The following is an 18,188-nucleotide window of genomic DNA, read 5'->3' as shown; positions in this document are numbered from 1 at the left end:
AAGTCATGATTCTCCAACCTAATATCTTATTGTGCAATGGGTTCTCTTTGAACTAAATTCCCATGAAGTAGGACAAACTCCCAAAAGTTCCATTGTCACATGGAAATTTTACCTCCAATTAAGGGCCAAACCTGGCTCCTAAAGCCTTAGCCACTTCTGCAAATAAATGGCTGCCCATCCATTAGACCTGCAGTTTCCAAACAGTGGTAGAGGTGTCCCTGCACGCTCTAGCAAATTCACAGGGGTACCAAGGGATATTTTAAAATTTCAAGACAAACACAGCCCGACTTGATATCTTTCAGACACTGCATGAACTACTAGCTTTAGATAGAACACAGTTTCAAAGTTATGTTACATTCTATTCGATAACATCACATATTTGCAAAGCTGGGTTTTTGGCAAGTGTTGTGATAAAAAGCAAATATATGTGAAAAATCAATGTGGATCAGGAAATAAGGTGGTATCTAATCTGATACCAAGGTTTGAGAAGCTGTGCAGTCAGTGTCCAATAGGCACGTACATCCCATTAGCAAGTCACTGTGGTTAAAAATGAAATAATAGTTCTTAAAACTTTTTATATATATTACTTCTTAAAAAACAGCTACTAAGATATTAGGACATAAATACTTATTGAGTTGTTTGAGTTTACTTAATAAATGGAATTTTTAGGCATTTATTTTAGCCTAGGGACACTCTGAAAAAAATTATGACAACACTAAGGACACCATGAACCAAGAAAGTCTGAGAACCTCTACATTAGACAGTACAAAGCCTCACCTACTACTTTATCCAAACTATTGGCTCAATGGGGGCCTTACCTGTAAGACTTCACACCTGAAAAGACAGCTGCCATGCTGTGAGACAGTCTACGGAGAGGCCTATGTAGTTAGGAACAAGGGAGGCCTCCAGCCAACAGCTCATGAGGAACTAAGGCCTTAGTCAACAACCCACGAGGAACTGAATCCTGCCATCAACCATGTGAGTGAGCTGGGAAGTACATCTTCCCCAGTCAAGTATTATGATGACTGCAGCCTTGTGAGAGATCCCGAGTCAAAAGACCCAGGTACACTGAACCCAGATTCCTGACACAGCAACTATGAGACAATAAATGTTGTTTTTAGCCACTAATTTTTGGAGTAATTTGTTATGCAGTGATGGATAACTAATACAGGTGTGAGGGTCAGTTTTATGTATCAACTTGTCTAGCATACAGTCCCTAGTTATTCAATCAAACATTAATCTAAGTTGTTGCCTTGAAGGTATTTTGTAGATGGGATTAAAATCTATAATCAGTTACCTTTATATAAGGGAGATTATCCAAGATAATCTGGTAGGCCTGATACAATGAGTAGAAAGGCCTTAAGCACTTAGGCTTCCCAAAAGAAGAAATTCTGCCTGTGGACACAGTTTCAGCTCATACCCAAGAGTTCCAGCCTGCCCTTCCTGACAGCCTGACCTATGGATTTCAGACTTGTCTTGCTAGCCCATACAATCATATAAGCCAATTCCTTACAACTGATTTTGTTTCTCTGGTTGGAAACCTTGTCTGATACAATCAGCATGAACAAGTCTGGTGGGTGAAATTCTGGAGGGGGTTGGTAATGAAGAGTTCTCCCTTTTCCTATAAATATGGAATAAACAGTCTGAACAGCCTTCCAAATGTTCTAGGCATTGATTCATAACATGAATTTCTCGAGGTGATGGATATGTGATATGTCACTTCCTATCTGGTTTATCTATACAGAATCTTGTTGAATCCCCAATCCCAGACAACAACACAGAAACTTCGCTACTCCCAGGGAAGGCTAAAAGATTGTCCATCAGAACCAATGAAGGTACTTATATTTGATGAGCCCTCAAGTGCTAGGGGTGGATTTATAAAAAATAAATCTGGATAGCTCTGTAGGTTCATCTTCTTTCCCCCTTTTGATGGCTTAGCAGAGAGTTGGCTCAGCAGGTCTGAGTAAGCTCAACAAAATAGACTAACACCAGCCACTGGAGTTCAGGGGCTCTTCCTTTCTAACAAGATTACTTTTGCAGTCAGGGGACACTGATATTCCCTGCCCCCATGACTCTATTAATATGTAAAATATATTTACATATATACAGTTTGGTCCCTCTCTATGGAAATACTGTCCAAAATACCAGATGATCTATGACCAGCCTGTTCAGTAAAATGATGAGAGTTCAGGGGATGAGGTATACTCTACTATTTCTCTGCTTATAAGTTTTCTTCCAATGAATCATATTATATCTACACTGTAAGGGGCATGAAATCTCAAAGCTATGGCTTCCTACCAGGTATTTATAATTCATCCATAGTCCTCCCAATCCAAGTGCAGTTTTCAGATGGGATCATTTTAAACGATGAGGAATGTAGCCTGATTACACAGCTGACATTCTACTTTTATCAAGTTTTCTAGAAAAACAGTATAAAAGAAGGTTAACCTGTGGTAATTTCCCCATAAGGACGGATCAAGGGTTTTGTTACCATTTACTCACTCCCATTATCTTGGATTAATATGAGTATCTTTGACCACCAGGAATTATCCTCTCCACTTCCTAACCAACTGAACTATTTTCTTTAGCTAACTAGTTTTTGTAAGGCCCACATACATGTTTATCTTGAAAATCACAAGCAAGTTTAAAGCAACAGCACAGGACTGTGTTAGCACACTAAATTTAGCACAGTATAATTTTTTAATCACTTTCATAAATGCTGCCTTTTTACATCCAGAGGTATATTCAGTCACAATGGAACAAGGTTCTGATTATATCCTCCTGGCTTGAGCTTTTAAAACCCCTGGTTATTATCCTTCATAGTGTTTCAAACAGCCTAGCTTTAATGATCACTTCAGGGTGTTTTTGATCCTGAGTTCCCATTAGTTATCTCCAGATGGCAGCAGAGGACATTGGTCAGACTCCAGTTTAGAGGTAAAGCAACACAATCAAGTGCAGTGGCCTGACTGCCAGAGCTCTCCAAACAAATAGTACAGGTGAGCCTCCACGGAGGTTTTCCCTTGTGGCTGGTTTGAACATTGACCTGCTGCGTAGCCTCGGCCTGACTTTCTGGGCAGGCCCGCAGAAGTTTGCCCACTCTCCTCCCCCTTCCTCACACTGGGCTCATAACACACTTCCCCATGTAGGTCTGAGACCTGGCTCATTCCGAATCAACCCAGCGGCTCCACCCCTTTTGTTTATCGTAATGCGACTCACAAACATGAACTCTGTGGGCTCCACTGCCCACCTCTGTTCATCAACCAGATACGAGTGATTGATCTGGCCTACTGCAGCTACCGTAGCCAGGGTTTCTGCAGAACCAATGCCTCCACAAATAGCGCTGGGCTGAGTGCGTTAGAAGCACCAAAAGTGGTATCATTTTGTCAGCCCAGCTGCAACTGGGTTTCTGGCTATAATGTGCTGGTAAAATTGAACAGGTTCTGGGGTGGAGAATGGGGGTTCTGATTTGTAGTGTTTGCCGATGTCCATGGTATAACTCTCATCCATGGCCAATTTCAAGCCATCGTGATGTATGAGGAATTGCCAAGAGATATATGCCCACAGTCAGCTCCCGTGAGCTGGTATGAGCTGGCTCCAGCTGGCTTCGTTTTTGGTCAGGTCCAATGTATGGTTGGGTGAGGGAAATGGGCACTTTTCCTCTCAACATAAATGTGCTCACTTCAGTCTTCGTCTGCCCCCTCAAGGAGAACAGCTGGTCTAACTTCCAACTCAGGGCCAGGACTAAGGTGAGGCACATGAGGTGTTTAGAGTGCAAAATTTAAGGAGGCACTCACTCTTAGGATCTTAGGTGCAGGTTGTGCAAGTATACGACCCTAAGCATGAAGACGTCCTTAAATTTTGTGCCCCAGGGATCTCAATGGCCACATAGCTTCTGCCATTAAATCAAAAGTGGACCAGCTCCCCTCCCCACTCCATCTCACAGGTATAATGTCTCATCAGCACTTCTCTACCTGTTCTTTTTTATCTCATAATGCGCTGGCACATTTGAGTCGAGGTCTAAAAGTCTATCCCACTTCCAAGGCCCTACTTCAATACTCGCTCTGCTTGACCAGCAGCTATAGTTTTGGGTTCAGCTAGACAATCATACTCATAAGACTCCAAAAGGCATCCCCTCACCAGTTTACTCAGTTTTGCAGAAGAATGCAAGGCAGGGAACACAGCATACCTATTAAAGGGTAGCATGAGAGATACACCTTCAATGCAAGTCCTCACAGCAGTCCAGGGCTGTCCTTCAGTCCCCAGAATGACATCTCAAATACAAGAAAACAAGGTTACACAGGTGGGTGCAGGAACTATCCTAGCTTAGTAGCCTCATGCCACACATAGAAGACAACATCTCTTATATCAATCACGCCACGAGTATACTCCAGGACTCAGCAAGAAGAATACCTCAGTGTGTCACACCACATTCAGGAATGCCCAAAGCTATGGCTTCCCTCCAGGTATTTATACTTCATTCACAACCTCCCAGCTCAGAGGCACTGTAACGATCAACGGCTATGTTTACCATTAGGCAGTGCTGCATGGTTATACAGTTGTCATTCCACCTTTAGTAGATTACAGAGAAATAGCGCTAGAAGATGATCAACAAGAGGCCATTTTCATAAGAGGAAGGAGAAAGGGTTACCCCAAACCACAATACCATAAAATTTCAGAACGCTGGTGATAAAGAAAATATCCTAAAACCTCCCAGAGGGAAAAACAAGTCTCATTCAAAGTTTTAGTAATTAGAATGGCTTCACACTTTTTAACAGCAGCATCAGAAACTAAAAGACAATGAAGGAACATCTCCAAAATTCCAAGGAAAATAATTTCCAAGAGAAAAATACAAATCTACAAACTATTATTCAAGGTCTCAAAGATAGATTTTTCAGGTATACAAAGTCTTAGAAAATTTGCCTCAATGTCTCTTTTCTCAGAAAACTTCTGAAGAATCCCTACCCCCTTCCAAACTAAGGAGTAATTCAAGAAAGAGAAGGAAATCCAAGATATAGGGGATTCCTCAAAGGGTAGAAGCAAAAGAAAGTCTCAGAATAGTAGTGAGGAGAGATTTCAGGATATTTTCATAAAGCATGATGATGGAATCCAGGAGTATATCCAGAAAAAAAAAAGAAAAAAAGAGAGAGTATCTGATATACCTAAATGTATTAATAGGAGATTTATATGTCTAAGGATTCAAAAGGTGAATTATTGATGGGATATAAAAAGCTAAGGAAACAGAAAATCATACAACTAATAACTCTGAGGTAAAAGTAGTACTTAAAAACAAAATGGTACCAGTCTTTACTACACTGGGAGAATGGGAAGGGGAAATGCACAAATGTTGAGGAGGGTGGTGGTGATCAGATTCTTCTAATTCCCTTCTCCCCTGCCTCCCTGCACGACAGAGTCTGGAAAAGCTAATTACCCTCTTTTCAAGATTTTCTTGTAGTTACAGATGATCAAGTAGCTGTTCCAGTCAATGATATGCAATCAGAAGTCTACTCGGAATTTCTGGGAAAGCTTTTACTCTCCTGATTAAACAGGCAGATTTGGCTGCCATCCTCCTATCCTTTCTTTTTGTCTTGAACATGGATTGACGCCTACAGCTGCCAACAGTCACACTGAAAACATGAATCAACAAACCAACATGCTAAAATTGGATGACAAAGAGTCTGAGTTACTCATGATGTAGTTGAGCCCCTGTACGGACTCTGGACAGCCCACCTCTAGACTTCCAGTTAAATGAGAGCCGCCAGGCAGGTTTTGTTCCTTGGTCTATACCCACTAGATGCTAAGCAGCAACTAAAGATAGTCATGACAATTAAAAATGTTTCCAGCTACGGTCAACTGACCCTAGTGGGCAAAACTGCTAGTTGAGAACCATTACCTTATATTAGTATTTTGGTTTTTTAACTTTCAATAATACCGTAAATGTATTATTTTGATACAATTAAATTATGAAAAAAGAAACTAACAGTATGAAAAGAGCTAGATGAGAGACCACCAATGTTTTGTCTCCTTTTAAAACCTCCCAATTTTCTTCCTGACCTCTCCCTGGGCCTAAGAGCCCCACTCCTTCTTTCCCAGACAAGCACAGACAGGACAGAGACACTTACCACCTAGAAATGCACACTCATAATGGCTGCAGGTCTTGTTTGTGCTTTGAAGGATAAGGTTATTGCCAGCCCCATCCTGTGACACATGAAAAACCTCATTCAGAGGTATTAAAGTAATTCTTTCACTTTCTTTATCAAAAAATTTTTCAACGGCAATTCCAAAGCATGTGTTGATGGTTAACAGAACGTCTTGGTCATTAGCAACTTGAGGTTTGGTTGAATATGCCAAGGTGAAATGGCCAAATCGGACTTGGTTTAGTCCTCCAAATGTAAATAAAGTAGTCTGCCTTACGCTATACACCACATTTTTGTAACTGTTCTCACAAGATCTTCTCAGCAACTGCAGAGCTTTTGTCAGGTAAAAATGAAAAGCTTTGAACTGGAAGCCATAGACATAATCTTTTCGAGACTGGCCAGCCATTTTCCCAGCTTCATTGAACAGATGGTAAAAGGAAGTTTGCTCTTGAGCTTCAGAAATATATGCCATCAGGGCTATTCCATGGTTATCCTTAAAACCCATAGGGAGAAAGAGCTGAGTCTTCCGAGCTTCCCACTTGGCTTCTGCATTTTCCCACACATCTTCCAAGAGCTGGAGGCTTGCTTTTTCCTCCTTGAGCAATTGGGGAACATATTTGATTTCCATCCTGTCAGTGCATTTCAGGTATTCGTCATCAAATGCATTATCTGCCATATCTAACATTTCAGCCTGTACCTTCAAAGGAAAAGGACATTAATACTCTTGAAATAAAGATATTTGGTGTACATCATTTCTCTCAATTTATCGCATACACTCCCTCATGCCAAGACTCTCTCCCTTGCTTACAATGAACTTCGGATATGTTTTTACGTAGGAAGTATCTTCCACTACTAATGATAACTTTTCTCACATATTTGTATGAAAGAGTAAATGACCATGCCTACAACTCATTCGTTTGAACCCTGTGGTACGGAGGAAAGAACAATGAGGGTGAAACTAAAGACAATGGGTGGCAGTCCTGGCTTTGAACAATATTCTTAGCTAGATTTCCTCAACCACTCAAGACTGTTGAGTGAATTTGAAATATCTTGTGTGAAACACTTTACATGAAGGATAAATATATAAAGGCAAATATTACCCCTTTTGCTTTGAGGCTGCCCCCTCCCCCTTGTCTGTGTGGTTTGGCTAGGACTGATTCTGCATCTTCAGCCCCTATGATAAGCAACGATGCAGGCTTAAAAACCAGAGCACTCCCAGAAAAACAAAAGGCTTTCACTATAACCATAAGCTCTAAGGATAATATTGGCTTGCGACAGCCAATAGTTACCCATTTAGTCCCATGGAGAATCCTGTCTACAAATAAAGCCAACAAAGGAAGGTTTGCAGAGCTGAGAGGTGAAGAGAGAGATGAGGCCCTGATAACATTACTTAAGGCCTGAGTCTAGCTTTACCTGAAAACTGTATTTTACTTCAGTCATAAGAATCAGTAAATTCCCTATTTATCTGAGCTAGTTTGAATTGTCTTTCCGTTACAAGTAACTGGAAAAGGACTAAGCATCTTTAAATGACACACATAACATAAGAAGCAGGGCAGTGTAGTGTAACGAACACTACTAGCTTTGAATCAGATAGATCTGGGTTCAAATTCCATTTCTGTTACTAACTAGGTACTAATTACTTATGGGAAAGTTACTTGACATTTCTGAGCTTCAATTTTTTTCATCTAAAAAATGGGGATAACGTGAGGAAATAATATCTTAATTGCAGGATTGTTGTGAGGATTACATGATATAATGAATATATGCAAAGTCCTTAGCCCCATGCCTGGCACATATCAAGCCTTCAAGAAGCTGTGGTTATTTTTATCATTTCGTAATAGCAATATATGTACAGTCTTCCCTCAGTATCCATGGGGGATTGGTTCCAGGAGCCCCCACAAACACCAAAATCCACAAATGCTCAAGTTCCTTATAAAACTGGCATAGTACAGCCTTCCCCGGCGGTCCAGTGGTTAAGGCTCCGTGGCGCTTGCACAAACCAGGGGTGCTGGTTTGAACCCTGGTCGGGGAACTAAGATCCCGCATGCCACGTGGTGCAGCCAAAAAAAAAGGCACAGTACAATGAATACAGTGGGCCCTCTCTATCTGCGGGGTCATGCATGTATGGATATGGAGGGCAGACTGTATTATACTGTAAGTTCCTCAAGGGCACGATATGTATCATATTTATCTTCTGAATTCCAAGCATCTAGCATAGTAACTGGCAAAATACTTAGTTCAAGTGAACTAAGTAAGAACCCTGTGCTCAGTCCTATGGATCAAAACACAGGATGAGCACATCTGCCCAGACACACCATCTAAGGGTTTCTGCAAGTAAAAGGATAATGCCCTCCATATCACTGTCTCTTTCCACTACTCTATACTTGTATGGTACACTGACTGCATAAGTTGCAACCTCAGTTGGGGACTTTATAGAAACACTTAGCCAGGATCTGTTAAAGTTGCAGGCTCCAGGTGAATGATTCTTAAAGTGTGTGAGTGTGTGTGTGGAAAGGAAGAGGCAGTGCAGAGAACTAACTTAAGAAAGCAAAATATAACTTGATTCCATATCCCACACTATCTCCTTCTCACTATCTCTCTTCTCTCCTCATAGTCAAACTTCATCAAAAAGACATCTATCTTTGCCATCTCCGTTTCATTTCCACTCATATCCCAACCCTCTTCAATCCGGTTTCCCACCCCCATTCCTCCATCCAAACAGCTCTCACTAAGGAAACATTTCTTCTTAGACTCCTTTGCAGATCTAGCATATTCTAGTTGGCCATTAAATGCTGGAGTTTCTCAAGGCTACTTATTTTCCAACTCTCAATTCTACCCTTAGGCAATTATGTAAGACCCATAGTTTCAGTTATCATCTAAATACCTCTGACCTGTCCTGTAAGTGCAAGATCTGTAGAGCAACTGCCTACTTAATAACTCCACTTGAATTGCTCAAAGACCCTTCAAACAAAACAATCTAAGACCAAGACCAAACTTATAATCTTACTGCCTACAACTACCATCAACCTAGTCCTTATATAAAACCATCTATTCATTTGTGAAATTTTCTTAGATTTCTCCTTCTCAGTCACCCCCTGTGGCCACTTCATCATTAAGGCCTAACAAACTTCTCCAGAGTGCTTTCTGTATGTGAAGCACTAAGTGTTCATATATATTAATTCATTTAATCTTCATGGTAACCCTGTGAGGTAGGTAGGTACTATTATTAGTTCCGTTTTTAAGGATGAGGAAACTAAGGCACAGAGAGATTAATTTGTTTGGAATTGATATTTGAACCCAGGCAATCTGGCTCCAGAGTCCGTTCTCTTAACCAAGATGTTGTGTTTCTGATGATGAAGACCACTGACATTTATGTAGCACTTTCTAAAAAAAGAGTTTAATTTTGTCCTCATAACAACCCTTATGAAATGTTGGGCAGACAATTCACAACACCGTGTTACGAATGTAGGAATTGTGCTGGCATCAGAAACAGTCTTGATTACCAGCCACAGAATATTCTGCTGGGGAAGTCACTGAGACCCCTGAACTCCTGGGTCTGTAGGTCACTTTCTTGAAGTGGGAATTTGAGCTTCATGAGATGAAATCATTGCCATCTCCTAGCCAAGAAATGCACTTTCCTCCACAGCACAGAATGTACCAGAGTGCATCTTGGGCGCCAATGCCTAATTTATCTTCAAGACTTCAACATCTTGTAAGACATCATACCCTGAAACCACCCCACCCCACATTCCTCACATCATATCAAGGGTTGATCCAATATGATCCTGTCTTTCCCCCTGTGCCTCTAACCAGTCTCTGCATGTCTAATTTTAGACATCAAGTCTTTCTGGCCAAAGGCCACCGTTGATTGTGTGTTCTCTATAGTGAGTACCTTGAGCACTGAAAAAGCCCACAAATGCCACCACAATTCAGGGGAAACTGAACGGACAAGGAACAGGTACAAAGGCTAGGTGAACACACTGATTATATTTTCTTCCTCTGAGTTATCCATTGAAACAAAAGCCTATATGGATGAAATTCAATTACCAAAAGTTTATTACAAAAATGTAAAAATGACCTAAATGGTTAAAAAAAAGAAATTGGTTAAACAAATTATGAAACATTCATAAAACAAACACATCAAATTTATGTTGCAGAAGAATATTAAAAAGGCAAATCAAAACCACAGTGAGATACCACCTCACACCCATTAGGATGGCTATAAAGATAAGGAAAAAAAAGGAAAATAGGGACTTCCCTGGTGGCGCAGTGGTTAAGAATCCGCCTGCCAAGGCAGGACACACGAGACACAGGTTCGACCTCTGGTCTGGGAAGATCCCACATACCTCGGAACAACTAAGCCCATGCGTCACAACTACTGAGCTTGCATGCCACAACTACTGAAGCTCACATGCCTAGAGCCCGTGCTCCACAACAAGAGAAGCCACTGCAATGAGAAGCCTGTGCACCGCAACAAAGAGTAGCCCCCGCTCGCTGCAACTAGAGAAAGCCTGCGCGCAGCAATGAAGACCAAACACAGCCAAAAAAAAGGAAAATAGCAAGTGTCAGCAAGGATGTAGAGAAATAGAACCCTCATACCCTGCTGTATAAGTAATTAAAATGGTGCAGCCACTGTGGAAAACAGTTTGGGGCACTTCCTCAAAATATTAAACATAGAGTCACCATATGACCCAGCAATTCTACTCCTGGGTATATACCCAAGGGAACTGAAAATATATGTTCCCACAAACAAAAACCTTTGCATGAAAGTTTGTGGCAGGACTATTCATTCATAAGAACAAAAAAGTGGGGCCAACCCAAATGTCCATCAATTAATGAATGGATTAAAAAAAATGTGGCATAGCCATGCAATGGAATATTATTAAACTATAAAAAAGAAGGATGTACTAATATACACTGCAACATGGATGAACCTTGAAAATGTTATGCTAAGTAAAAGAAGCCGCACAAAAGGCCAGATAAAATGTCCAGAATATGCAAATCCATAGAGACAAAGTGCATCCCAGGGGATGCAGGGAAGAGGGAATTGGGATTGACTGCTGATAGCTACAGGATTTCTTTTTTGTCATGATGGGAATGTCCTATAATGAGATAGTGGTGATGGTTGCACAACATAGTGAATATATGAAAATCACTGAACTGTACACTTTAAAATGGTATATTTTGGGGACTTCCCTGATGGAGCAGCAGTTAAGAATCCACCTGCCAATGCACGGGGCACAGATTCGATCCCTGGTCCGGGAAGATCCCACATGCCGCAGAGCAACTAAGCCCATGTGCCACAACTACTGAGACTGCACTCTAGAGCCCACAAGCCACAACTACTGAGCCCGTGTGCTGCAACTACTGAAGCCCGTGCGCCTAGAGCCTGTGCTCTGCAACAAGAGAAGCCACCGCGATGAGAAGCCCGCGCACCGCAACAAAGAGTAGCCCCCGCTCGCCGCAACTAGAGAAAGCCCACGTGCAGCAACGAAGACCCAACACAGCCAAAATAAATAAATTAAAAAAAAAATTTTTTTAAGTAAAATGGTATATTTTTATATGTGAATTATACTTCAATTTTTAAAAAGTCACACTGCAGACCAGGTAACAGAATATACAGTGATTCTATAAACAATATATCAGAATATTAAATTTAAAAATGGATAAAATTTTAAGAATTTAACACATTTTAAAGAACGTACTTCAAATCAGTGGACAAATACTCATTCAGTAGTGATGTGAGAGTTAACAATGTGGCGGGAAATATCAAGTGAGATACCTGGCTCATATTTTACATAAAAATATGATACAGAATGTTTAAAGATTCAATTGTAAAAAATAAAATCATAAACTATCAGAAAAAAAAAGAATACTGAATGTGGGAAAATAGTCACTATATAGTTTAATGGAAAACGTAGATAAACATTGCAGTGTCATCTTATCTGAAGAAAAATACATATTTTTAGAATATCTGATGCCATGGACAGACATCTGTAGCACAATATTAACTTAAAAAGGTAAAAAAATACTACGTATAGTGTGAATCCATTTTTGTAAATTACAAACATAAACACATAGAAGAAAGCTGAGAAGAATACACACCAACAGATTCAGTCTTTCCCTCTGGGTGGAAGATTGTGGATGATTTTTACTTTCCTCTTTTTGCTTAATTTTAATTTTTCAATTTTCTACAGTTAACACGTATCAGTGTGTAAAAGATAAGATCTACTTGTAAAAAACTAATTTACCTACTCTCTCTGTTCTCATTTCTATCATCAACCCACACAAATGCCTCAGGCAACCTTATATCAAGAGTTCCCATTCCAGTGACCACATGCTTCCCATTCCTAACATTACCTGGAAGATGTCCATTAGAATCATAGGTGCCAGCAGCATGGTGACCATTTCAAAATGTCCTGCCTTCATTTTTCTCTTCTAAATTAAAATGAAAAAATTCCAATTTAGTAGACTTAAAAAAAAAAGGTTTAGGGAAGTAGAACAGGATGACACACTATATATATTTTTTCATTCTGGGTAAGAGTGGGTATCATGATGGTTAGGAAGTGATTATTAATAAATTTCCAATGGCTGGAAGGGTCATTAGACTTTGTCCGGTGGTCTAACACCCTCATTCTACAGATGAGGAAACCAAAGCTCAAAGAACTTCAGCAATTTGCTCAAGATTAAATCTGTCCATTTCCATTCTCTTTTAGACATGTTGTTTCTCCCACCATAGTCACTGGTAGTTATTTTTTCTTCCTATCTCTAAATCTCCCCTCAGCATACATAGGAAATCACAAACTAAAAAACAACCATTTCAAATTGGTCCCCTAGCTCCCAGTCTCCAAGAATTCTCCAGGAGTTAGTATCCACGCATATCATCCATTCTTTGATCCTCTTTGCAAACCAAGTCATGCCCATTTGGCTAGGATGGAGGCCAGTAGTGGTAAAAACCAGAAGGTTATCCGAGGCAGTCTGCTTCTCCCAAATATTCACATTTAAGAGAAGCCAAGGATAAAACAAGCGTCTTGCATAACTTTCTGAAGGCAGGAATGAGAATAAGAAGGAACTGGGTAGGAAGCAATTCTAGTAAGATTATATAATTCTATTGGCTGAATGCCCAATATTCATCCCAAAGTTCATGAGACAGGAACAGGTAAACAGGAGGGAAAGAGGCCGTCAAGGGCTGAAGCTGTCCCAGAGCCATTAACTGATTCAATTAAAGACTGGTTTATAGTTCCTTCCACATACCTACAACAAAGTTGACATGGCTGGAACTGAACTGAAATCTCTTTTTTTATCCTACCAATCACCATATTATGGCATCTGAAAATGGGGAAGAACAGCACAGGGGAAAGAAGATAGTCTTCCCTTTGGCCCCAGATCCCCATCTTTATTCAGGAGGCATATCTTTATTTAAAGATATCAAAAGATAGTACAAACATGCCACTTTTGTGTGAAGCTTCCCTTTAAAAAAAGATTTGGAAAATAATACTTGACAGATAACTGTCACAAGGCAGTATGTACCAAGCAAGCTCTGAATCAGGATTTTCTTGAAAATTCTTCACTTCCATAGTCTGAGTGTAAATAAGTCAAAATGTTTACCTGGCTTTTCTGCCTGTGGAGGTTTAAATGATGCTAGGTCTCAAACTGTTTCCCCACTCTCTCAGTGGCGGTGAGCGTGTCTTCAGGATAGGAGGCTGCTGACACTGAGAGCTGAGAAGGGAATGCTTTTCTTTTTATAAACATCCCCAGCAATAGCTTGGCAGTGGCACATTACCTCATTTGTGTTCTGCTATTTATATCTGCCCCCCAGACTATCCCTTGGAATCATTACTGTTAACACATGAAATCTCCAAGAGCCTTGTAAAGCCACAGAAATTCCCTCTAACCACACAGCATGTTCAGTTCTGAGCCCTCAGTTCTGGGCTTCTCAGAGAGTGATCACTTCCCATTCCTAACCCTTTGACCCTTTGACCCTTTGACCCTTCGACTCTGAGATGTCAGACTAAAGAGAGGATTTTACCCTAGCTAAATGGTTCACATAACTCAGGGGACTTGCTGTGTTAATCACTGGCAATGGTGATGGCTATCACCATTCACTCAACAGGCTTACTATATTTTAGGTACTGTGCCAGGTGCTGGGACACACAAGTAAGTAAAATAAAGCTGAAAAGCACTCAAACTAACAAAAGACATGAATATGCATACTTAGCCAGAATACATGTTAAAAATCTTAGGTACAGGCAAAGCCCAGTGAGAACACTAAGAAGGGAAGGATTTAGTAATACCTAAAACTATAGCTCTCATTTGAGTAAAGTACACCTAGTAAATATATTGACTGCAGTGCTGAAGAATACTTAAGAATTCACTGACTATGGATTAAAAAACCGTGAAATATCCTAGGAAATTCATGCATATGTGTATCAAAATTAATATTTAGAAAGTAGCGCTATTCATAAAAGCCCCAAACTGCAAACCATCCAAATGCCTATAAATAGTAGAATAGATAAATTGTGGTGTATTTATACCATGGAATTTTGTATAGTATTGAAAATTAATAAACTCTTAACTACATGTATGTGCATAAATACCACAAATTTTAAACCTATGAACAGATACAAACATCTACACACTGAATGATTTAATTAGTATAGAGTACAAAATCAGGCAAAACACTTCTGTGGCATCAGATGTCAGAACAGTACCCTGAGTGGGAGGTAGTAACTGGAAGAGGCACAAGGGGAGCATCTGGGATGCTAGTTAGGTTCTGTTTTTGGTTCTGGGTCTCGATTACACTGATATATTGTTTATGAAAATTCACCAAGCTATTATATACTTAAATGTATTTTTCTCTCTGTGTGTGTACATACATATTTACTCAATGAAACATTTTAAACTGTCATGAAGTGAACCTACTTTTACAAAACCCATCTCTCCTCCTCAGACTCTTCCAGACGTCTAGCCTCTACCCACCTCACTGGCTAAGCAATTTAAGATTAAATACACTGAATAGGCTCTTAGTAATTGTATCATTTAAAAAAATAGAGTTTAGTTAGAAAGGAAAAAGTTTGCACATGTTTTCAGTCCTTAGGCTCACAATGACCGGCATTTTAGGCCCAGGCATGTGGGCCTACAGGGAATGAAGTAGTGGGATTTTCCTGTATTTGGCCCCCTAAAGCCTATCAGATTCATTAATAAATCACACAAAAGACTGAGTGTACCAAAAAGAACATAACAAACACTGAATGAAGTTCAAGGCAAGTTTGACCTTATTTATTCCCAGTATGCTTTTGCTCCAATCTTGTTTTCTTTCAAGAAAACATAGTGACTTGATATTTGTATATACTGTGACATGATCACCACAATTAAGTCTAATTAACATCCATCACCATACACAGTTACAAAATATTTTTTTGCGTGATGAGAACTTTTAGGATTTAGTCTCTTGGCAACTCACAAATGTGCAATATAGTATTATGAACTCTAGTTGCCAATTAGATACCCATGACTTACTTACTTTGTAACTGGAAGTTTGTGCATTTTGACTCTCTTCACCCATTCTGCTCAACTCCCACCCCCATCTCTGGCAGCCACCAATCTGTTCTCTGTATCTATGAGCTTGGTGGTTGCTTTTGTTTTTAGATTCCACATATAAGTGAGATCATACGTTATCTGTTTTTCTCCATCTGACTTATTTCACTTGGCAAAATGCCCTCAAGATCCATCCATGTTGTTGCAAATGACATTATTTCATTCTTTTTATGGCTGAGTAATATTCCATTGTATATAGGTGCCACATCTTCTTTAACCATTCATCTGTCCATGGACACTTAGGTGGCTTGCATACCTTGGCTACTGTAAATAATGCCACAAAGAACATGAAGGTGCAGAAATCTTTCCAACTCTTTCCATTTTCTTTGGGTAAATACCCGGAAGTGAAATTGTTGGATCATACAGAAGTTCCATTTTTAATTTTCTGAGGAACACTCATACTGTTTTTCATAGTGACTGCACCAATTTACATTCTCACCAGTAGTGCACAAAGGTTTCCCTCTTCATATCCTAACATTTGTTATTTCTTGTCTTTTTGATAATAGCCATTCTAACAGGTGTGAGGTGATATCTCATTGTGGTTTTTTTTTTTTTTTTTCTTGGCCGCACTGCACAGCATGTGGGATCTCAGTTCCCTGACCAGGGATTGAACCCATGCCCTCTGCAGTGGAAGTGCAGAGTCCTAACCACTGGACAGCCAGGGAAGTCCTTCTCATTGTGGTTTTGATTTGCATTTCCTTGATGATTAGTGATGTTGATCTTTCCCTGTGTCTGTTGGCCATCTGTATATCTTATTTGAAAAAATATCTATTCAGGTCTTTGCCCATTTTTTATATAGACTGTTCTTTTCCTATTGAGTTGTATGAGTTCTTTATATATTTTGGATATTAACCCTTTATCATATGTATGACTTGCATATTATCTCCCAATCAGGCTGTATTTTCATTTTTTTTTCTTTTAACCAGGTAAGTCCCTGGGGGCCGTTTTTTTAAAAAATTAATTAATTTATTTATATTATTTATTTTTGGCTGCAATGGGTCTTCATTGCTGCGTGTGGGCTTTTCTCTAGTTGCAGCGAGTGGGGCTACTCTTCATTGCAGTGCGTGGGCTTCTCATCGCGGTGGCTTCTCCTGTTGCGGAGCAGGGGCTCTAGGCACGGGGGCTTCAGCAGTTGTGGCTCACGGGCTCTAGAGTGCAGGCTCAGTAGCTGTGGTGCACAAGCTTAGTTGCTCTACGGCATGTGGGATCTTCCCAGACCAGGGCTCGAGTCCATTGGTAGGCGGACTCCCAACCACTATGCCACCAGGAAAATCCCCTGTATTTTCATTTTTAGATGGTTTCCTTCGCTGTGCAGAAACTTCTTAGTTTGGTATAGTCCCACTTGTTGATTTTTGCTTTTGTTGCTTTTGCTTTTGGTGTCATATCCAAAAAATCACTGCCGAGACCAATGTCAAGGAGCTTACCACTTATGTTTCCTCTAGGAGTTTTATGGTTCAGGTCTTATTGGGTTGGCCAAAAAGTTCGCTCAGGTTTCCCCGTAAGATGTTATGGAAAAACCCAAACAAACTCTTTGGCCAACCCAATACATTCAAGTCTTTAATACATTTTGAGTTAATTCTTAGGTATGATGTAAGATAGTGGTCCAGTTTCATTCTTTTGCCTGTGGCTGTTCAGTTTTCCAAACACCATTTACTAAAGAGACTGTCCTTTCCCCACTGCATATTGGCTCTTTTGTCATAAGTTAATTGACCATATACACATGAGTTTATTTCTGGGCTTGCCATTCTATTTCACTGATCTATGTGTCTGTTTTTATGCCAATACCATACTGTTTTGATTACTGTAGTTTTATAATATAGTTTGAAATCATGGTGCACAATGCCTTCAGCTTTGTTCTTCTTTCTCAAGATTGCTTGGGGGTTTTTGTGGTTCCATACAAGTTTTAGGATTTTTTTGGTCCTATTTCTGTGAAAAATGCCATTGGAATTTTGAAAGGGATTGCACTGACTATGTAGATTGCTTTGGGTAGTATGGACATTTTAACAATATGGATTATTCCAGTCCATGAGCATGGACTATCCTTCTATTCATCTGAGTCTTCACCTTTTTTCATCAATGTCTACCGTTTTCAGCATACAGGTTTTTCACCTCCTTGGTTAAATTTATTCACAGGTATTTTATTATTTTTGGTGCAATTATAAATGGGGTTATTTTCTTTATTTCTCTTTCTGATAATTCATTATCGGTGTATAGAAACACAACAGATTTCTGTGTATTGATTTTGCATCCTGCAACTTCACTGAATTTATTAGTTCTGGTTTTGGGAGGAGTCTTCAGGGTTTTCTGTATATAATATCATGTCATCTGCAAATAATGACAGTTTTACTTCTTCCTTTCCAATTCAGATGCCTTAATTTCTTTTCCTTGCTGGATTGCTCTGGCTAGGACTTCTAATACTATGTTGAACAGAAGTGATAAGAGTAGCCATCCTTGTTT

At 39.8% G+C, this 18,188-nt stretch overlaps 1 protein-coding gene across 1 annotated transcript in view; it reads right to left on the bottom strand.

Annotated features, from left to right (window-relative positions):
• ART3 (ADP-ribosyltransferase 3 (inactive)) overlaps positions 1-12,563 on the bottom strand; it is a 35,334-nt gene extending 22,771 nt beyond the window's left edge. Inside the window, exons 1-2 of the mRNA XM_061191498.1 lie at positions 12,495-12,563; positions 6,120-6,831 (exon numbers count right to left, since the gene is read on the bottom strand). Of these exons, the coding sequence (XP_061047481.1) occupies positions 6,120-6,831; positions 12,495-12,563 (781 nt within the window). The remainder of the gene's footprint in view (positions 1-6,119; positions 6,832-12,494) is intronic.
• Between the last annotated feature and the right edge of the window lie 5,625 nt (positions 12,564-18,188).

This window comes from Eubalaena glacialis, chromosome 5 (genome assembly GCF_028564815.1).
Source record: "Eubalaena glacialis isolate mEubGla1 chromosome 5, mEubGla1.1.hap2.+ XY, whole genome shotgun sequence".
Lineage (NCBI taxonomy): Eukaryota > Metazoa > Chordata > Mammalia > Artiodactyla > Balaenidae > Eubalaena > Eubalaena glacialis.
Note: the sequence above shows the minus strand (reverse complement) of the source record. Positions and strands in the feature narration are given on the sequence as shown.